Source organism: Chrysoperla carnea, chromosome 1, assembly GCF_905475395.1.
Source record: "Chrysoperla carnea chromosome 1, inChrCarn1.1, whole genome shotgun sequence".
Lineage (NCBI taxonomy): Eukaryota > Metazoa > Arthropoda > Insecta > Neuroptera > Chrysopidae > Chrysoperla > Chrysoperla carnea.
Genome location: NC_058337.1, coordinates 21,282,350 through 21,305,472, shown reverse-complemented (window position 1 = coordinate 21,305,472; position 23,123 = coordinate 21,282,350). Strand labels below are relative to the sequence as shown.

The following is a 23,123-nucleotide window of genomic DNA, read 5'->3' as shown; positions in this document are numbered from 1 at the left end:
ATTTGAAGTATACATAGTTACAAAATATTGTATTCTTTTAAGGAGGAAAAAAAACATAAAAAAAAAACCCAAAATCACTTTTTTGAAAATATCTCGAAAACGTACGAAGATATGAAAAAGTTTGAAATAAAAAATGTAGATATCAAAATTTTCTATAAAAACATATATAATCACTTTTGACCTATTTGCAATAGAAACCGAGATATTTGCAATGAACAAATATCTTTCATAAGATTTAACGTATTTTGGGTTTTTTTCCGATATTCCGGGAGGAAATAGGGGGGAGGGATTTGTTTATTGCAAATATCTGGGTTTTTATTGCAAATACATCCAGAGCGATCAGAAATGATTTTATAGAAAATTTTGATATCTACATTTTTTATTTAAACATTTTTTCCCATATCTTTGTTTTCGTATGTTTTCGAGATATTTTCAAAAAAATAATTTTGGGTGTAGTTTTTAATGTTTTTCTATCCTTTTCATAGAATTCAATATTTTTAACAATGTGTATAACTCAAATTTAAGTCAAACCCAACTACAAAAATTCATGCTTCCGTTTTGATGGTAGTTTAAATCTTCATTTTACTGGACTATAAATCATAAAGTCTAAGGTACCATGCAGAAAGCACTACTATGATTTATAAAAAATACACGGAACTATTATTAAATAAGTTGACCATAGTAAGTATTGTATTTTTGTTATTTGTACAAAATTTAAAATTAAAAAAAAAACGGAATTTATGTATGTATTTTTAAATGTTTACCATTTATATACAAGAATTAAAAATCTGAAATTGTGATGGTAACTTTAGTTTCTTACTACTCGAATTGACCCTATCACAAAGTCAGTCAATCAATCAAAATTAATTAAGTATTAATCAATTATACATATTGTTTATAATCTTGAATTATTTTACAAAAAAAAAGAAAAACAATTTAAAAAAATAATAATAGATTTTAGTATTTATTGTGGACCTACTAACTTTTTTTTTTTAATTATTATTTTTTTATCAGCGTGTGTATTCGTAATAAGTTCGTTTCAAAATTCATTTGTGTCTTTACTATGGTGATCCTTTTTTTTAGGTTATTCTGATATACATTTTTATTTATTTAGAGAAGAAGTGAGTGGGAATTAATTACTACGTTCTATTTTTAATGCATACTTGACATCTACTAACACGTTGTCGTAGATTACCAGCTTTGAGTGTTTCTTTTTGTGGCATTTGGAATTGTTGTCGCTCGTCAATTGTTGTTAGCCAGAAACTATATTCGTTTGCAAAGTAATGGCATGTACCACTAGCGCCATTACATTCAATGAATGGTGTTGCACGGAAATCTTGTAAACATGAACCAGGACTTGATAATGATTGTCCACCTCCACCAGCTCCATGTCCAGTGTGCTGTGAAAAATTCAGAATTAAATAAAACATCGTTTATCAGGGGCGTACGAACCATATGAGTCCTTGCCCACTTTGTTGAAGGGATTAAAAATTTTATTGTTTCAATTCAAATTGACCTTTCTATTCTAACCGGATTAAATTACTCATCGATAATCCTCTAGAGAGAACTTTTGATGGTGCGTAGCCAATGCACTTTTTGACGGATTTTCAATGTACTTTTATGGTCTTTTGTTTTTAATAACCAATAGGACAACCAAAATTGGATGATCCTAATGTCACTATTGTAAGTATTCAATGAAATGAATCATCGAACTAACAACTTAAAAGCATGCATCGCGTGAGTTTACTTCAGTTTAAATTGTGCCTCGTTTCTTATATGTGAAAATGAACGACTGTCAATGGAAGTAAAACCACTTTTTAGAATTATTGTCATGTCACGTACCTTCTTTGAAAGAAGGTACAGAACGTTTATCTATGTTTTAATTACATAAGTAGTTTTTTGATCTTGTTACTTATACATATAAAATTTAGAGTGAAAAAGAATTTTTACAAAATTATCGAGCAGTTCTTAGCACAGCTATAAAACGGAACACACTCTCATTGGTTTCAATACTCAACATTCAGTTGTAGATCTTATATATACAGAGTGTTTGTATAGTATACAGTTCGTTGACGATATGAGATTAAACAGATGTTTCCCATTTTCGCAGTTTTAATTTTTCTTAAACCGAGGATAATTTCTTCTTGCTGCATCTTCTTTCATATTTTGTTTAAGTATGAAAGAAAACGCAGAAAAAAAATCTAAAATTTTTTTGGTCAAATACAGGTAGGTTTTTATCCTAAATAATGATGAACGCGGAAGGTATTATAAATAATTTTAATATCAATGATATTTATAGGCAACATTTACCATTAAGAAACTGTATCCAATCCATAAGCCTTCCCAACCATAAGGACAATCTGGAACATTTAATGCCTGGCTGTGCACAGCAATAATATTTGATGGTGCTTCACAAACAACACATCTTGATATAAACTTGGGTATTTCAGATTCACTAACTGGCATCATCGGTATCGCTTGATTGGTTGATAACCAATATGATTTGTCATTTCTACTTGCATAATTGCATACATCGTTATAATCACAGAATAAGAATGGCATTGTTGAGAATTTTCTAATACATGAGCCTGCATGTCCTAAATCTTGTCCATGTGATTCTTGATTACCTTGTACATTTAAGAATGAATAACCGTCCCATATTTTTATGTGACCTGGTTCACATTGTGGTATTTCACTACTTTGACTATGCTTTACTAATAATATTCCAGTTAAATAATCTGGTTCTGCAACACATTTTTCACCAATATCACCTTTTGGTCCAGGTTCACCAGTTAAACCGCGTACTCCAGCTAAGCCTGGTGGCCCTTCAACACCTGGCTCACCAGGTAAACCAGGTGGTCCTGGTAATCCGTCTACACCTCTATCACCTTTCTCACCAGGATAACCATCACGTCCTTGTGCACCTGGTAAACCTCTTGCTCCACGTTCACCTGGTCTTCCCGGAGGACCTTGTGGCCCTGGATTACCTTTTGGTCCTGGTGGTGGTGTTAGACCAGGTAAACCTTTATCACCTTTTTCACCAGGTGGGCCATCTATACCTGGCAAACCAGGTAAGCCAGATAATCCTCTTTCACCAGGTGGGCCATCTAAACCATCTGCGCCTGGAATTCCATCATTTCCACGTTCTCCTTTCGGCCCCGGAATTCCTGGCCATCCAGGTTGACCTGGTGGTCCTGTATCACCTTTGTTACCAACTCCTCCTGATAATCCACGCGGTCCAGTCTCTCCTTTTTCTCCCGGATATCCAGGTAAACCTTCAATACCTGGATCACCTCGTTGTCCATCCATTCCTGGTAAGCCAGGTATACCTGGTAAACCGGCATCTCCTTTATCTCCTTGAACACCTTTTTGCCCCGGGCTTCCGTGTATTCCTGGTAAACCTGGAAGTCCAGGTAAACCTAGCTCTCCTTTTTCGCCAGTACTTCCAGGTATACCGTCTCTTCCAGGTTTTCCTGGTAAACCAGGAAGACCTTTTTCTCCTTTGATTGTTAAACCAGGTAATCCAGGAGGTCCAAGTGGTCCCGGTAAACCTAATGAAAACAATTTAATTAATTTTTAATTCAATAATTTTGTTGTGCCTTGTGACTTCAAACTAATACTATAGTAGGTTTCATTTCAAATGGTTTTCAGCTTGTTCAAAAATGTTAAATATGAAAGAAAGAAATAAGTGTGTTCTTTTTATTAGGCACAGTTCTCCTTCTTATATCTTCCTTCCTATTAACCTGAAATATTTCTTAGCATGCATTTCACTAACAAACTCTTAATACCTACGGTAGTATTAAATTTTAAAATTTCAGTGTTATTTTAATGTTTTTAGAAAAAGACAATGCCTATTTTTCCAAACTTTACATTTTATATGTCAATTTTAAGAATTTCCTTTTCCTTAAAAGATTGCAAATCGCAATGAGTTTATATCGGTATTTGGATACTTTTAGACTAACAATATTATTATTTTGAGAGAGTATATACCTTTAAAATTTATAATTACCTTGATTTCCTTTAGTTCCCGGTAATCCATTGTAACCACGAGGTCCAGGTAAACCTGCATCTCCTTTATCACCTTTTTCTCCAGTTTCACCAGTAAAACCAGGTAGTCCGTCTTTTCCAGTGGCACCAGGAACTCCAGGAGGACCGGGCTCTCCCTTTTCTCCTTTAACGTTAATAACTGGTCCAGGTGGACCTCGTTCTCCATCCAAACCAGGAAATCCTAGATCACCAGCAGGTCCCGCGGGTCCTATAGGTCCTGACTCACCTTTTGGACCATTTAATCCTGGTGTTCCAGTATATCCAATATCTCCTTTTTCGCCATCCACACCTGGTAAACCAGGGAATCCTCTCTCACCGGGTTCTCCAGGCAAACCTTCCATTCCAGGCAATCCAGCATCACCAATTTTTCCTGCCGGACCAATATCACCTTTTGGACCTGGATATCCAGGAAGACCAGGTTCTCCTTTTTCACCTGGGAATCCAGGCGCTCCATCAAGACCTGGTTCTCCTTCATCCCCCTTTTCTCCTGGCAATCCATTCCGCCCAATGCATGGCTGTCCTGCTTCTCCCTTTGTACCGTTAAAACCAGGATATCCAGGTAATCCTTGAGGTCCTCTTAAACCAGATAAACCAGGTTCTCCCTTTTGTCCTTTATCAGATGGTGGGCCTGGTTCACCTTTTTGTCCATCTATTCCCGGAAAGCCGATTTCACCTTTGAAACCTGGTTGTCCTGCAGCTCCTGGATATCCTCTTACTCCATCTAATCCTTTATCACCTTTCATTCCAGGAAGGCCAGGTAATCCTCTTTCTCCAATAGGACCTTGTGGTCCATGCCATCCTGGCATACCAGGTTGTCCTTTGTTACCTGCCACACCCTTTAAACCTTTAGGTCCTGCTAATCCAGGAGAACCTGGTTCACCTCTTGGGCCAGGAAAACCTTGCGGACCATCTGGACCTGGTACACCATTTTCTCCTTTTTGTCCCGGAAAACCAATTGGCCCAATACGACCAGTTTCTCCGGGTTTTCCAGGCTCTCCTGGAAATCCGTTTTCACCATCTTTACCCGGTATACCTGGTATTCCTTGTGGTCCAATTGGTCCTGGATCACCTTTTTGACCCGGTTGTCCTGGATATCCATTAATACCAGGTCGACCTTGTTCACCCTTTTCACCTGTAAGTCCTGGTGCACCATAATCCCCATCAGGTCCAGGCGGCCCTTGCAATCCCGGCAAGCCAGAATCACCCTTTGGTCCATGTGGTCCCGGAGGACCTGGAGGTCCCGCTGTTGGGATACCTGTAAATAAAATAATATATATTTATTTATTCCAGATTCATATTTGACAAACCTACTACGTAAGACTCTATCTACCAATTTTAATTGGAACCTTTTTACAGGTCACTTTATAGGCATAGAATGTTATACTGATGTACGGCTTCGCCATTATTATGGTTGTTAATTATATGCTATTTATAGTGATTATCTACGATTAAATAATTTAGATTGGCATATCGATACATTATTTTTTAATCTATAAATATATAGGAGACTTTCTATAGATATAGATAGATAGATAGATAGATAGATAGTCACTCATCACGATATCTCTGGAACTATAAGACCTAGAGACTTGAAATTTGGGAGGAATATTCCTTTTGCCAAGTAGAGGTCAGCTAAGAACGAAAGATTTTACGAAATTCCACCCACAAGGGGGGTTGCGGGGGTGTTCATGAATAAAAAATTCATATTTTTCAATTATGGCTTTTAATAGTTCAAAACTTGGTCAGAATGTTTTAAATTACATTTAGAAATTTTTTTAACCTTCGGAGGGTAGAAAGGTGTAGCAAGAAAGTGGGAAGGAAATATCGAATATTTACAAATATACCTAAGTGGGGTATCAAATAAAAGAGCATGACGTGTACATTACAAAAATGTTATCCAACGCAAGGAAATGTGGAGGGAGGGGTGCAAGTGGGGATGTTGCCCAGCAAAGCGGGCGGGTAACAGCTAGTATTATATATAATGAACACCAACGTTTGTTTATCAAACATGGTTCTTCATTGATTGATATAATAATATTAATTATAATATATTGCTATGTAGCTGAATGTAATTCAGTAAATGTTATTTTACATGAATTTCCTTACATGTAAAGAATTGCAAAATAGTCATAACAGCCTCCTTTAACGCCAAAATATTACACTCGATTTTATTGTCCCTACCATGACTACGTACACAACGAATACTAATAAAGCATTTTGGACGGATGACCTTTGCGCCATCTTGCGATTTATTTTTTCTAAAACGGTGGTTTAGCAGAAATAGTAGGAGAGCTGGTACACATTTTTGGGTAGGTGTTTGAGGCATTCTAAAAATTCGTCATATATCTCTCCCATAATATCCTAATAGAAAAATAGAGACCTGGCTGGAAGGTAGCGGTATCTTTAGAACTCCTAAATTGTCAAACATATAAACTTTTTGGTTGTCTTAAATATCTTTGAGGCAATTTTATTTAAAGTAAACTTAAATATTGAAAAATGAAGATAATAAACAAGCCTGTCATAAATACAAAAATATTTTTGAGGCCAGTTGAAATTTTTATAGATTACTTGCTGTAAACTACCCGCTTCGCTAGGCAAATTCAATTTTAAATACAAAGATTATTGTGTTATAATTTTTGTTCACAATTTCGTTTCACCTCTAAAATTATCAGTGTTTCTCTACTATATTATGCATGTATAAAAACTTTCCTCTTAAATCACGCTATCTATTAAAACCGCATCAAAATCCGTTGCATAGTTTTAAAGATAATAATAATAATATTAAAAATAAATATTCTTAAAAAGACTGGCCATTTTGATGGGATTTTCAACCTGCTAGGTGATCAAGAAAATTACAAAAAAGTAGTTTTGCAGGCATCTTGCATGGTTAATCTTCATGGTTATCTTCTTGATAATCAACGATTAACGAATCGCCAACGATTTAAAAGCATTATAATTTCTCGAGTTTTCTTTCTCCTGTTCTCGTTTACTTTTAAATGAAAAACAAATACTTTTTATAAATATACCCACCAGTACGTTATTGATATAAGTATTCCATTTCAAACTGTACTTTTATAGTGAAGCAATGAATCGAATTTGGTATTATATTTACAATTCTTTCATTAAACAAAGGCTCTTTAATTTTTCAGCCGTTTAAAAAATGAACCGTAGTCATTCGTTAAATGATCATCGATTTTTTAAATCGAGGAATCTATCTTATCTGCGAATGTCATTGAAATACATTTCCAAATTTTAAAGGAAGATTTAGAAAAAAATTAGCTTTACGTAGATTTAAGAGATATACAAGTATAAATAAAATTAAATGATTTGTAGTTTAATTTAATTTTATATTTAAAAAGCGTTTTTTTTCTTTGAAATATTTTATTACTGTTTAAGCACATGATTTGGAAAAAAAAGCTATTCGTTCGCATTTCATATACAAATAATATGATACCAAAACATGTTCTAAAACGGTATAATTTTCCGCCCGTAAAATCTTACAAAAATACTCAGGGGAGTGTGAAACCACATTTTGCAAGCAAAAAAAGTTGTGTTTCTTGCGTAATCCGTGAAAATGTGTAAAATTTTCGAATTTCTTTCAGTTTTTGCAATTTTATTAAAAAATCATGATCTTTTGACATTAGTTGCTACTATTATTTTGAAAGTATATTAAATTTGAAACAATTAAAACCATCCCACAGCTCCGTATGTCTAATAGTTTTTCAGATATGATCCTTGAAATATTTACATGGTTTTCAGATATGTTACAATTTTGAGTTTTGCATAATGTTAAACCGTTAGAGGAAGAACAAAAGTTTAATGGTAAAAAATTCTCCTTATGAAAAAAAAAAAAAAAAAAACTTTTGTTTGAAACAATTTTTCGTTAACATAATTGTTTTCTCGTGAGTTATGTACCTGCGTAATACATGAAAAACTGAAAAAAGTCAGAAAATTTGAAGCACAACTTTTTTTGCTTGCAAAACGTAATTTTACACTCTTCTAAGGGATGCTTTTACATGTCCCTTTTCTACAATACAGAACATTATAATTCAATAACACCAAAATATTGCATATAAATGGATGATTTATTAAAAAAATAGCAGTGCTAGGTCAAGCCTAGTAGATCAGTTAGTTAAGGCGTAACCAATGCCGTGGTATGCATAGGGTCACGCCTTCGATTACGGCAATCACAACAAAAATTAATTTAATCAATGGTTGTGGGCTGGTGTTGTGCATATATATGCATGAAGAAGGTGCACTGAGCTTCTGAAAATAATTGAGGAACTGATAAATGAAATTATCAGCGAAAAAGATGATGAAACACATATATGGTATCACAATGGGCTCTATAGCCTAAGTGTGTCCTTCGTGGACAGCCTATATAACCTAACCTAACCTAACCTAGGTTGGAAAGTTTTAAAATACTCCTATCAGTCGTATCGATATATAGTTATTGCAAAATGTTGCCAAATGCATCTATAACCTTTTCTTATGATAAAAACAAATTATATTGGGTGATTCGCTATAGTGTTACACCAAGACATAATAAAGTGCATCTCAAATTTTCCTTTTTTTTTGTTTTGCAGCGAGACAAATGATTAGATAATCAAATCATTACATAACTTATTCACACATAGTGTATTTTTACAAAATAATTGTATTTACCTGCTTCTCCTTTAGTTCCTTTGATGCCCATTAATCCGGGTGTACCTGGCGGTCCATCATTTCCAGCATCACCTGGGAAACCCATAACACCTTGTTCACCCTTTTCTCCCCTTTGACCCGGTAAACCACGTGGTCCAACAGGCCCTGGTATTCCTCGATCTCCTTTGTCACCTTTTTCTCCATCATATCCAATTTCACCTTTTTCTCCTGGGAAACCCATTGGCCCTTCCGGTCCTGGCTCACCTTTCTGACCTGTTGCACCTCTATCACCTTTTTGACCTTCTCGAATATTACATGGAGCACTTATTCCAGGTGCACCTTTATCTCCTTTAAATCCTGGTTCACCTTTTTGGCCAGGACCACCAGAAAATCCTGGTTCTCCTGGTCTGCCTATTAAACTATCTCCTTTTTCACCATCCACACCTGGTAATCCAGGCAGTCCATCCACGCCATCATTTCCACTACGACCTGGGTAACCTTTATCACCTTTTTCTCCTCTAAAGCCCGTTTCACCTTTACTACCAGGAAAACCTTGATTTCCCTTGTCACCTTTAGGTCCTTGTGGACCTGGTAATCCTGTGTTGCCTCTTTGACCTTTTTCGGCTTTCAATGATATTAAACTTAAATCATAGATACAATCTTTTCCTTGCCGACCTTCCGCCCCAGGAAGTCCGGGAACACCATCCACACCCTAGTTTAAAAACATTATGTTGAAATAAAAATGATATCGATCCATATTTATTACATAAGATACATACAGGTGGACCTGGAGGGCCATTTATTCCTGGCGGGCCAGGTTGTCCATCTTCACCTGGATATCCACGTTCACCAGGGGGTCCTGTTACACCAGGTGTTCCAGGAAATCCATCAAAACCTCTATCTCCTTTATCTCCTTTAGAGCCAGGTGAACAATTCTGACCAGTTCCACCACGATCTCCTTTATCTCCTTTATCTCCTTTTGGGCCATCATTACCTGGACGTCCTGGCTTACCTCTTTCACCTTTTCGACCAATTGGCCCTGGTGGTCCTGGTATTCCATCAATTGAATCACCAGGTGATCCTCTAGTTCCTGGATGTCCTTTTTCACCTTTCTGTCCCTTTTCTCCATCACGTCCACCAAATCCTTTATCTCCTGGTGGTCCCTATAAGTAAATCATAAAAATATTAATTTTACCTACAAATTTACCCTCTTGAAAGTCGTACCCTGATTGATAATCCCTTTTCTCCTGGAGGCCCTTGTGCCCCAGGTTGTCCTGGTGGTCCGGTATAACCTCGTGGACCATCTTGACCAGGTAATCCAGGCAAGCCAGGCTCACCTTTTTCACCTTTATCACCTCCAGGTCCCTCAAGTCCAGGCAACCCTTGTTCTCCTGGGCCACCTGCTGGTCCAGTAGGGCCACGTAAGCCAGGGCTACCAGGTATTCCATCTAAGCCTGGAGGTCCAGGTCTTCCTGGAAAACCTCTTGGGCCTGCAGGTCCTGGTGGACCGGGTCTTCCTTTTCCACCTCCTGGTGGCCCTGGTGGTCCCCTTAAACCTGTTGGTCCCATAGGCCCTTCAGGACCAGGCTCACCTTTACGTCCCGGTCGGCCTGGTAATCCATCTAAACCATCTTCACCTCTATCACCTTTTTGCCCTGGGGGACCCGGTGGTCCAGCATATCCATCACGACCCTAATAAACAGAAAGTAAATTGTCAACTACATTCATCATTCAGAAGATTACACACATTTTTATTCTTACTCGAATGCCAGGCTGTCCCGGTAAACCTTTTTCTCCTTTTTCCCCGTCTAAGCCAATTTCACCTTGTCGCCCTTTATCACCTTTTTCACCATTCCATCCACGTTCACCTATTCCAGGCTCTCCCTTCAAACCTTTATCACCTTTATCACCATTATTTCCATATACAACAGTTGTGTTACTGTCTTCAAATTCACATGTGCAATCAACTCCAGGAATACCAGCTGGACCTATATCACCCTTGTCACCTTTGTCGCCATTATATGATACACCAATATTTCCTTTTTCACCCTTTAAACCTCTATCCCCCTTTGGTCCCTATCAATTTTAAAGAAATATATGTAAATATTAGCTTCTAAATTTCTTTACAAGCAAAATTCTTTACAAAAAATCAGTTTACAAGTATAATATCTTCTCTTATTAAAATCCAGGAAAAGAATATAAAAAAAACCCATGTATATACATACATTTTCGCGTATAAAGCGGGTTGAGACAACCGGGAAATTCCGGTGCACAAGTGACATTTTTGATAGGGAATCAAAAACTATAAATTATCGCTAACAATATGCAATAGAAAGTTTCTTGATAATAAAATGTTCAGTTTGAAATATAAAATTTTCAAGTAAGTAAAGGTAAACCGTTTTTTGTTAAAAAAGATTTTTTTTATACTATTTTGAACTGAATTTTTAAAAACCATAAATTACAACTTTTCCGTGGCCTCTATTAAGATATAATGGCATCTGGCCGAGTTAAATAAAAAAGTGTTAAAAACAAAATAATGCATCGTAAAAGACCTACGCTTTTTTTAGATAAGTATTGACCAAGTTACACTGTTTTGAATCTCTTGAAGTATATTATAGTGCAGCTCTCAATCCTTATACAATGAAGGCGTGGATGATATTTTCCAAGGCATTATTTTTGCTCCAAAATTTTTTTAAACTTTCACTGCTGTTTGTAACTCAGTCGGATAACATCAAATCTTAATGTACGGGAAAAAATTTTTTTGTTTTCTAAAAATTTACTCTCTTGATAGTTCTGAAATATCCAAAATGGATAATTCAATCGCAAAATACCAAGGAAAAATTACATCATTTTAATGCAATCAGGGAATTTACACAAATAAACTGGTTGTAATAACTTGATTAATTTTTAATCGAATGGATTCGTTCGCTTAAAATTCGACGTATTTTTCTAAAAATGCGTTACAATTATCTAAAAATTTTGTAACGCATATTATAAGCAAAATCCTTTATTATTATAATTTATATAGCTTTACAAAATTTTGCTCCTTGTTTCAAATAAATCAAATATTGTAATCTCAAAAAATTTTAATTTCTGATTTTAAAAAAATTTCCTCAAATGAGCCAATACTATACTTCTAAGCTTACAATAAACATACTAAGCCAAATGTGAAACAAACTTTACTTTTGGGTAATCCACGGTGGTAGATAGATATACTAACCTCAAGACCCAAACTACCTTTTGGTCCTATTAACCCTGGAGGCCCTTCTGGTCCAGGATAACCAGGTGGACCACGTACACCATCTCTCCCAGCCTCTCCCTTTTGACCTTTAGGAAATCTTCCACATATTGCGGGTGGTCCTTTGTCTCCTTTTATTCCCGGAGGTCCTGGATAACCTCTGGGTCCTGGAATACCCGGTGTACCATCAACTCCAGGCCGTCCCTACATCATAAAAAATATATTTCATTCAAATGATTTATAGTACATTTTATAGTAGTATTCAAAACAGTATATCCAATAAACCTCTCCAAAAATAACAAATAAGCTGAAAAGCGTGGGTAGGCTGAGAGATAATTGCAGAAATTGATAAAAACTAGATGTGAAAGTTCGTACAGTAATCAAAGGGTTTAAATATTGTTTACATAGAAGCATCAATCTACATAGTCTTAGACACGTTAAAAAAATTAGGAGTAGAGATGAGCAATGAATATGAAAATAAAGCAAAAACAAATTTGTTGCTTTGTTTTAGGCAGACCAAATAGCAATCGATAGCATTAAATATGGAACTGGACTGGGACTGGTCTGCTACACCAAATATCACTATTTAGGGAAAGGACGTCAAAATTTACGAAAAAACAAAAAGAAGGTGTTTAGATAAAAATGGTAAAATAACGTTTATTAAGCTCCAAAATTTGCGGTATACTAATGAGAGGCGGTGTCTATGGGAATAAATATGTGGTAGACTGTTTATATGTTGATGAAAGTTTCCGAAAAATTAAAAACTAAGTGTAGCCATAAAAATATTGCCACCGAAATGTTATTCAGTATTTTGTTTGCGATTTTTACAAGTACACAAGCAAAAATTTACATAATTTTCAAAGACTGTATGCTCCCACTACTTTCAGCTTGGTTGTATTTTAAAAAGTCAAAATTATTGAAATAAATCAAATTCAGTGTAACTTACATCTGTTCCATTACATCCATCACGTCCAGGTATTCCAGCATCACCACGTGGTCCATCAGCACCTTTAGATCCATCACGACCTGGATGGCCAGGATAACCTCGTTCACCACGATCTCCTATTTGGCCTTGTGGACCTTGTAATCCAGGCTCTCCTTTGAGACCTTTTGGCCCTACTGGACCTTCAGGGCCTTCGAAACCTTTGTTACCTGGTGGACCAGGTAAACCGGGAAATCCAGGAAAACCCTATTTTAAATTTTATTGATTATAAAGATTTGTATGGAAAAATATGTTTGTGTTCACTTACCCGATCACCCTTTTCTGCGTAACATTTAGGTAAACATTTTGATGAATTTTTTTTATTAGCTGGCGATTCAAAAACATTAAAATTTTCCGGTATATATTGATAAGGTTCGTTATTTGTAGGATTCTCTAGCGGTGCTATATCTGATCGTCGATATAGTCCTACCCTAGTGTTTCGATTGTCAGGATACCATTGCTGAAAAATTAATAGATTCATTACAAAATTACTCATAACACTGAGGTAGTCGGTTGGAGAATATTAAAAACGTGATATTTAAGGAAAATCCAAAGAAAACCAAATTAATATTATTTATATTGAAGTGCAATGAAGATGTCAAAGAAAGATTTCTTCCCAATAATTTTCAAGGGATATCATTTTTAATTTTAATAAATTTATGCGATAAATAATCATAAATATTGATTTTTAGTGTGGCGTTTTATACAGAATAAATCAATATAAATCAAAAAATTCAATACACTTTATTCTACGTGTATGTTAAATTATACTAGAACTCGACGGAATTAGATGAAGTGTATAAGTGCATATAAAGTTCTCGCCAAAGGCACCATCTGTTAAAAAATGACTTAAGCAAAAATTGTAGAGTTTGATGGGGAACATTATGTTCTGATATCAAATTTGATATAGTTCTCCGGGTTGCTTCAATAACTAATTTAGATTCTAAACAGTAAGAGGTAGAATCAGAATAACACTTTTTGTGCAAAACATTTTTTCGAAAAGTGCTAGCTTTCGGAGGAAATACGATTTAAAAATATGTCATTATTGCAATTTATCGAAAGAAAATACGCTTAAAGTTTATCGATAATTGTAGGTCAAAGTCATGCTCACATGCAGTGTCCTTTATTGCCCTTGACAAATTTTAGCTAAAGTATTTATCCGAAGTTTCTTTCGATTAAATGCAATAATGGCATATTTTTAAGCCGCACTTCCTCCGAAAGGTAATGATTTTCGAAAATTTGGTTTAGATGAAAAATGTTGATTTTTTACCGTAACCTATTCAGAACCATATTTACAAAAAAATTATATAACAAAAAATTGCTCCTGAAATGCTCCTGAAGAATATACAATTGCTCGGCCTAAATAATTAATAGTTAATAAGTTATTCATAATTAAAAAATTTGAACTCCTAATTATTTCCATTTAAAATTAAATATTTATCATTAACGTTTAAAAAAAATATATATACATCATAAAATTCTTTTCTTTCAGAATATACAATTGTTTCACTTAAATAAGTAATAGTTAGAAATAGAAATTCAGTTAAGTAATTAGTAATTCAAATGTATGGTACTCCAAATTTCGCGGAAAATAATACAACTATCACATATCCCACTAACGTCATCTCCAATTTTTGTTTAATATTAACTATTAAAATATGTAAATGGAGACAATTGGGAATTACAAATTTTTAATTATAAACAAGTGAAACCAAACAATTGACTGAGTTAATTGTTAAAATACCATGCATAGTCAGTGTTGATTTCTTTATCACATTACACATACAAACATGTGACACATACATAACTGATAATTAAGTATAGTACATATTATAAAATTTCCGCCTAATTGGCGCCCTCACGGGTAAACAGTGATGTTTACGAAAAAATGTTTCAAACAAAAGTTTTTTATTTTTTTATAAGGAACATTTTTTACATTTAAACTTTTGTTCTATCTCTAACGGTTTACAAGATGGGTCCTACGGACCCTAGACCCAATTGACCTATGATGCTCATTTACAAACTTGACCTCAGTTTTTACGTCCTGAGTACGCTGTAAAAATGTCAGCTCGATATCTTTTTTCGTTTTTGAGTTATTGTGGCCACAGACGGACGGACGGAAAACCGGAAATGGACTAATTAGGTGATTTTATGAACACCTATGACAAAATTTTTTTCCCATCATCATTATTTTTAAGCGTTACAAACTTGGGACTAAACTTAATATACTATGTATATTTCATATATACATGGTATAATAACTAATTACTTATTAATTATTTAAGTGAGGCAATTGTATATTCTGAAAGAGCATTTTAGGAGCAATTTTTTTATATAGATTTTTTTTTAAACATTAACGATTAAAATATGTAATTGGAAATGGAAATAATTAGGAATTCAAATTTTTTAATTATGAATAACTAATTTACTATTAATTATTTAAGTTTAGCAATTGTATATTCTTAAGGAGCATTTCCAGACTATTTTTTGATACATAATTTTTTTTAAACTGTTAATAATTGGCGTTAAGGATCAACTTTCTAATCTAAAGTGTTATTCTATCTCTTTGCGTTTAGGATCTAAATTATCTATTAAAGAAACCCGAAGAACTAAGTAAAAACAGGATGTCCCCTATTCAACTCTACCATTTTTGTTCAGGTGACTTTATAATAGGTGGCGCCTCTGGCAAGATATTCATAGATTAAAAATGCATAGATAAAAATGGCACACCCTCTATATTTTACCGTTATTATCTGAATATTATTTTACTACTTTGAAAAAAATTCGGAAGATTCATTATTACAGATTGTTTATTCTAAGGTCTAAATGGTTAAGGTATTTCCAGCATGGTATTTGCAGTTTCTATGTTAAAGCAATGGTACAATTTTTTTTTCGACAGAATTTAACGAAAAATTAAATTTAAGAATTTAATAATGCTTACTATTAATTCCCAAAGTTTCCGAAATTTTGACCGTTTAAAATGGGAAATAATTATGCCAACGTCCCAATTTCGATCAATTTACGTCAAAATTAATATCTCGAAAGTGAAAATTAATTTCTAAATTTTTTTTTTAGAATTTTATTGTATAAACATTTTTTTCTACTTTTTCTTCAATATATAATAATATCATAAAAAATAGTTGGAGAGACCGGACATTTTACATGCTTTAAATGGGACATGACCCTCAAAATCGCGAACTTTGTCTTTAAATATCTCGCGATCTAAACGGTCAAAAATTATGAAATTTTAGGAATTCATAAATAAAGCTATTATAAACCCGAGAAAAAAAATTCAGCCAAATCTGTCGAAAAGTGATTTCATGCTGGTACTACCTTAATTGTTAGAAAAGGCTATAGGTAGTTCCAATTAATAACAATATATCAGACAAGAAGACAAACAAACAGAGCTAACATGTGAAGACAAACAATTGACTGAGTTAATTGTTGAAATACCATATAAAGACAGTGTTGATTACGCAATCGTTTGCTTTTTACGTCATGTAATTAAAGAGAGATAGTCACTCTTAGACATCAAGAGTTCTTTCTTCTCACTTTCTCAGTGCAAATTTTAATAAACAAATACCTACATATATAAAATAAATGTATACTTGATACAATACAATACATGTATAATGTTATAACCTAATTTGCGCCGTCAAGGGTAGGTACACAGTGTTGTTAACGAAAAAATGTTTAAAAAAAAACTTTAAAATATTTAAACAGTAAAGCGTTAAAATAAAATAATTTATAATGAGTTTTCAGGATTTTGTTAAAAGGAAGTTCAAAGATTATTTTAGTATTTCCATAAGCTCAAAAATTTCATTTATTACCATTGTTTTTCAACTTTAAAAATTGCATTTTTGAAGGTTTTCTAAACATTAAAGTTTTGATATCTCGAAAACGGTGAACTTTACAAAAGATAATCGCAATCGTAGATAATCGTATAAGATTCTTTGAAAGACCTGAAGTAGGTTTTTTTTTAGTTCAAAAATTATTATTTAATTGATTTAAAACATTAATTTATTAATATTCAAATTTATATATTAAGAGTCGTTTAAACAGTGGATTTGCAAAACTGAATCCAAAATTTTTCTTTAACGGCAACATACGCATGATGTTCTATCTGACAATGAGGAATGAGTAGTTGGTTTAATTTCAAGAATTGTTTTTCCACTTTGAATTTGCTTTAACCAGTGGTTACATTTGTAATATGTGACATATGTCTCGGAATACATTTTCAAACTATGACGGATACATTTTTTTTTATAGGAACAGTATAGGAAGTTATTGTAATGGGTCCGATTTTCGAAATCGTAATTTTCAATATTTCTTTACGTTTCATGGTTAGAACAAGGCTTTAACACCAATTTTGAGAAGAAGTATGTGTGTGTGTACGTCCGTAGACATTTTTTTCGACGTCGATATAACGCGAAAAAAAAATTGATATCGATTTTGCTGAGGTGCCGACCGAAGAGTATTAACGGCAATATCATTCGAAAATAATTTCATAATATTCGGGCGACTCTCTTAGAAGTCGGGGAAGTTTTTTCTTAGATTTTTTCTTGATTGATATCGCGCGAACAAAAAATGGTATTGACTTCGTTAAGGTGTCGAACGAAGCGTATTAACGGCAATATGATTCGAAAAGAAATTCATAATATTCGATCGAGTCGTTTCCATTTGGTCGAATTTATATATTTTTAACTATTTATTATGTTGGGAACTTTTCGTATGGACCTCAAGGGGCATCAGATCCTACCCATGGCTTGTTTTATTTTAATTTTAGGTCCATTAACATTATTTGTCTAAATAGCGTCCATTATTTGTTTCATTTTTTGTAATTAGTACCTATACTTAAGTTGTTTTATCCAACTTTTTGAATTTTAAAGTGTGTTTTCGAGCCTAATAGTACAATTTAATTGATTCGAATTTATATTTTTGCTAAATATAAGTTATTTTAAATCGGAATTAAAAGACCGTATTCCTTAAATTAAACTGTGTGCTTTAAAAATGCACTTTGTTTTTTTAAATGTTGACCTCTATAAAACAACTCAAGTATAGATATTATTTAATCGAAATATTGTTCATAATTATTGTTATTAAAATATTGGATCACTTTATATTACGCATGTGTTCTACAAATGCATTCAAAAAATTCATAAATAAATTCAAAATAATAGAAATAATTTTTTATAAGGTATCATGTGCAAATTTAATCTAGCAACAATTTAGAAGAAGTTAATCTATAATTTAAAATCGGATATCTTAACACGTGGTTATTATCCAGTGTTGATTAAAGACCATTACATGTGCGCCGTTTTTTAAATTATAAAAACCTCTAGTTTGAAAAAAATTAATTTTTTTATTACGCTCCGGAATAACAGTTTTGATCCGTATAGTCAAATACTATAAAGTGCCATTTAGAGAACGGCAATCTAACTTTCTCTCTTACTTAATCCAATGCAAGTGTCTTTATCTGCTATACTTAGGAGTGCCTCGTAGTTATTTGACTATACTTTGATTACTATTGTTGCTAAAGCAAAGTTATATTTTTTTAATGTAGGCAATTTGTGATGTATAGTTGTATTATAAGTTGCCTATCGTTTTATTCATTAAAATTATACAATTATTTCTTTATTACTTAAGAATTTTAATAAAAGTTATCAATCACTGAAAAATTTTATCAAAAATTGTTTTATAATTTTTTTTTTAATTTTCTTCAATATTTAATATTTTTTGGCAAGTAATAACGAATTTAGGAATTATATTTATTAAAATTAAGTAAACTATAAAATCATATTGACTGATGCTTAAAAATTATATCGATGTTTAAAAAATAAAAACTTACAAAAAGTAATGCTACTTTACATTAATAACTTAATATTTTAATTTAAACAATTTTGATAATAAATTTAAAAAATGCGTAAAAATAAGCTAAGGAATTTTGTTCCCGATGCGACGGATAAAAAATCTGTGATTGTTTAATTAAACTTTTAACTAAATAAATTATTATTTTATAAATACAAATATAATATATATAGCTATCAAACAAAGTTTTAGCATTTCTATTTATTTTTGATTATTTTTAAAATTTTAATTATTTTATCCTTTATTTTTTATCATCAATTTTAATACCTTTCTTTTAAATAATTTGCAAGTAAGATATTGGAACAGCTAATTTGTTAAAATGTATGCAACATTATATTTTCAGGGCAGAAAAATTACATTATCTAAAATAGCTTTGTAAAACTTTAACTGTAAGCACTTTTATGCTCAAAAATATATCTAAGCGAAAGAAATATTCTTGATTCAAACTGATATCAAATAAAAATTTATGCATTAATTTTGATTAATTGCTTGAAATTTTCCTAAAATTGCCAAATAGTTGAATTTTAATATATTTTAATAGTTAAATTACTCTTAGTACTACAATCAAAGATTTAATTGTTGGATGAAATATTGAAATGTTCATTGTTGAGATAAAAATTAAAAGATAATTTAAAAATAAAATTAATAAAAAGTACTTACCGCGCGAACTAAAGTCGAAAAACACACAAGGAGCGCATATAATCTAAATAAGAATTTTCAAAAATAATTTTTTTTTTAAATAAAATTAAAATATTTAAAATAAATATTAAATTACCGTAATGGTCGATAATAATTCATATTTTTGGGCTTAAAATTAGCCCCGGCAGTTAAAATGCCTGGGGCGACAAATACTACAATAAGCACAACGTTGTAAAGGAATCTTTCACAAAACACTCTCTCAAGAAATGTACAATTCTTTTATTTTATTAAATCACACAAGATAATTGATGTTTGTTGGTAATAGGTTAGATCTGCACTCTGCAAGATGCGAGATCGTGCGCCACTGAAGACCTGAACACTCCAGCAGCCTTACAGAGGCGGGTAAATACTCTATCTAGTCCAATGATCTCCCCTCAGCTTCCGCGTTAACATAAAGTACCATTTCAGTTAAGTAATCTCAATCGTTCGTTTATCTTCACAAAAAACACACACAAATAGTCTTTAACTCACTAACAGAAAAGATCTTTCCATCTTTATTTGAATTGTATGCATTTGAATTTAAATTAATAAATGACACAAAATATTTTAATTTAATTTTTTTTTTTTTAATAATTATTTAAAATTTTTTGATACGATACATTGTGGCGGATTAATACAATTTTTGTGTGTGATTAGAGGCGGCGAGAATTTACGAACGCATCTACATATGAGCTAATACTTCTTTTTTCCTTTTTTTAACTCTTGGAGAGGGAATCAAGTAAATCCAGCAATGAATATGAGTGTAAGAATATGGCATGGCATGTGTTGATGCCACAGTAACGACCATGCAACGGCCGTTTAGTTGCTGCCACAGGCGGCAACAATTTTTCGGAACGAATATTATCGTTATCGGTATTTTTCTATTATTGTTTGTGTATTATGTTAGTGCTGAAAATCGTCAAAAAGTAAGTTTTATATTTTATTTATTTATTTATTTTTTTAAATTATTTATTTAATATATTTATTTAATTCAACTGATTTTTATATTTATTCAAATATTCATTTTTTTTCTTTTTGAAAATTGTATTGTTATTAAGTTCATTCATTGTTGTAAGTCATCTGAAAATAAATGGCTAAAAAATAAAAGACATGTAATATTTTTATTTATTGCATTTATAAACAGTGTTTACGGGTATGAAATCAAAATTTTCTTTCATTGAAATTTCTAAATATTGATTAAAAAAACACGCAATACCCCATTCATTCAAAATAAATGAGTAAATTTAATTATTAGGATTAATTGAGTTTAAATAGGTCGCTGTCATGAATTATAAATTTTTACAAAAAATAATCAGAAAGTATGAAAATTACCATCTTAATCAAGGGTAAAGAAAAGCTTTACTCTTATTTCCTCGCATGTTAATGTCAAATAAAAGTACATAATATAAACAATTAAATTGCGCTTTCAAAAGTTTTATTAAAAAACCGTCCTGGCGCTGCAAACTTATTTGAAAATGGTCTAACCTTCAAATTTTTTTTTAATTTTCTTTTATTATTCCGTAAATTATGATTTAATTTAATATTTTTGTTATTAATTTCAAAACTAGCGCAAAAAATGGTTTCAAGTGTTTGCGCATGGCTGATGATAATACTTAAATATATTAATACGAAATTGATCGACTTTAAATTCTCAATTATTTCGTGTATTCTTTACAATTATATAATTTTTTTAATTTGAACATAATTGTTGTTCATAATAATTAATTTATAATTTTGGAAAAGTGTAAATTAAAAATGGCTCGGATTGCAATGTTCATATTGCCGATGAAATAATACACATTTAAAAAAAATTTCAATGTTTATTATTCTTTTAAAAATATTAAATCACTCATTTTCCTTAATTTTTTCTTTTTTACATTTAGCCATAAATGTTTTAAGCAATAAGGATTCTAGTTTGAATAATTAATTCAAAAGTTTTTTTTTATAAGTTATTTTCTTTTAAACCATGACAATTTTTTTTAAATTTTAAATAAAATTTCACCTTTCGTTTATGCTACAAAGATTGATTATCTCTTATACGAACATTTATTAAATATTGCGCATGCGTATTGTAAATATTTTAAATTAGTAATATATACACGCGAGCGAATTTTACCTTACATTATGAAAAAAATGAACAAAATCACTAAAATATCAATCGGAAATCGTTATTTGAAAATTATTGAAAACTGTAAAACTCGCACCAAAAAAAAAAATGGTGGAAGTGCCGATAACTATGTTTTCAAATAACATCAAAAATTGCAAATTTAAAAATAGAGACAATTTTTAATGGTTTGAACAGTAAAAAATAATTGTAAGCATTCTTTATTTCATCGATTAATAAAAAAATAATAGACACTAAAAACAAGTGGAGACAAACAATTGACGGAGTTAATTGTTGAAAAACCATAAAAAGACGGTGTTGATTACGCAATCGTTTGCTTTTTACTCCATGTAAATAAAAAAAGATAGTCACTCTTACACACAAAGTAATAAGAGTATCTTTCTTCTCACTTCCTCAGTGAAAATATTAATAAACAAATACCTACATACATAAAATAAATGTATACTTGATACAATACAATACATGTATAATGCTCTAACCTAATTTCACGGGTAAACAGTGATGTTAACGAAAAAATGTTTGAAACAAAAGTTGTTTATTTTTTTATAAGGAACATATTTTATAGATAAATCCTACTTGAATTTTATTGCTCATTTACGAACTTTGCCTCACTTTTTACGTCCGCTATAAAAATTTCAGTTTGATAACTCTTCGTTTTTGAGTTATCGTGTTGACAGACAGACAGACGGGCAGACAGACGAAAGGACAACCGGAATTTGGATTTTATGAACACCTATACCAAAATTTTGTTCGTAACATCAATATTTTTAAACGTTACAAACTTGGGACTAAACCTTGATATATTTCATATATACATGGTATATTATTAACTAAAGTAGCCTTTCCAAAGCCATTGTACTAAATTCGAATGATAGAGCAGAAAAAAAAGTTAATAATTTGGGCTTTTAATTCCATTTAATTTATTTTCTAATCATTTAACCCATTTTTTTAATTTATCTAATGCGCTTTACTTTTATCAATCGATGAAATAGACCTTTGAAACATTGTACTTAGATTTCCCAAATTCTTTTTATACAAAAGCCAATAGTATGGCCGATCTTAGCAGCTACCGGTCTATATATTTAATAAACAGTAGTGTCCATTTTTCCTTAAATGTAATATTTTTCAGGCTATTATGTAATGTTAGCGGACTTTCATAAAGATCCAAAAACAATGAATGAATTTCATTATCACAGAGTAAACAAGGGAAAGTATTATAAAAATACAAATAAAGTAAAGAAGTTTTTTTACTTGTATATGCACTTTTTTGGTTAATAATTATAAGTTACAGCAGTTAAAAAATATTTCATAGAGTTAATGAAATGAATGCACTTGATTTGACGATACTTGATTCTTGTTATTCATGTTTGGTGTTGGATGGTTGATGACTTCAGCTTTGAGCTGTTTTATAATCAAATGATTAACTATAGCATTATACAAATACTATAAAAATATTATTATATACTTATACAAAGTGGCTCACAAAAAGCGGTACACGGTGTTGATACGTTAATAAACTTGTTTCAAACGTTAAGAGCCCG

The 23,123-nt window shown here is 32.0% G+C and overlaps 2 protein-coding genes across 3 annotated transcripts in view; one reads left to right on the top strand and one right to left on the bottom strand.

Annotated features, from left to right (window-relative positions):
• Positions 1–972: 972 nt before the first annotated feature.
• On the bottom strand, positions 973–19,807 carry LOC123306198 (collagen alpha-2(IV) chain). The gene is made up of 12 exons (XM_044888110.1): positions 19,555–19,807; positions 19,440–19,482; positions 13,180–13,371; positions 12,876–13,118; positions 11,912–12,133; positions 10,453–10,767; positions 9,916–10,383; positions 9,471–9,854; positions 8,713–9,403; positions 4,010–5,302; positions 2,311–3,551; positions 973–1,400 (listed from the first exon to the last, which is right to left on the bottom strand). Exons 1-12 carry the CDS (start codon positions 19,575–19,577, stop codon positions 1,140–1,142), a joined length of 5,376 nt encoding a protein of 1,791 aa, XP_044744045.1. The 5' UTR covers positions 19,578–19,807; the 3' UTR covers positions 973–1,139.
• A 362-nt stretch (positions 19,808–20,169) lies between these two features.
• LOC123290581 (collagen alpha-3(IV) chain-like) overlaps positions 20,170–23,123 on the top strand; it is a 78,822-nt gene continuing 75,868 nt past the window's right edge. For both annotated transcript variants that reach the window (XM_044870824.1, XM_044870823.1), the window contains exon 1: positions 20,170–20,383. In XM_044870824.1, coding sequence (XP_044726759.1) covers positions 20,234–20,383 — 150 coding nt within the window. In that variant the 5' untranslated portion in view covers positions 20,170–20,233. The remainder of the gene's footprint in view (positions 20,384–23,123) is intronic.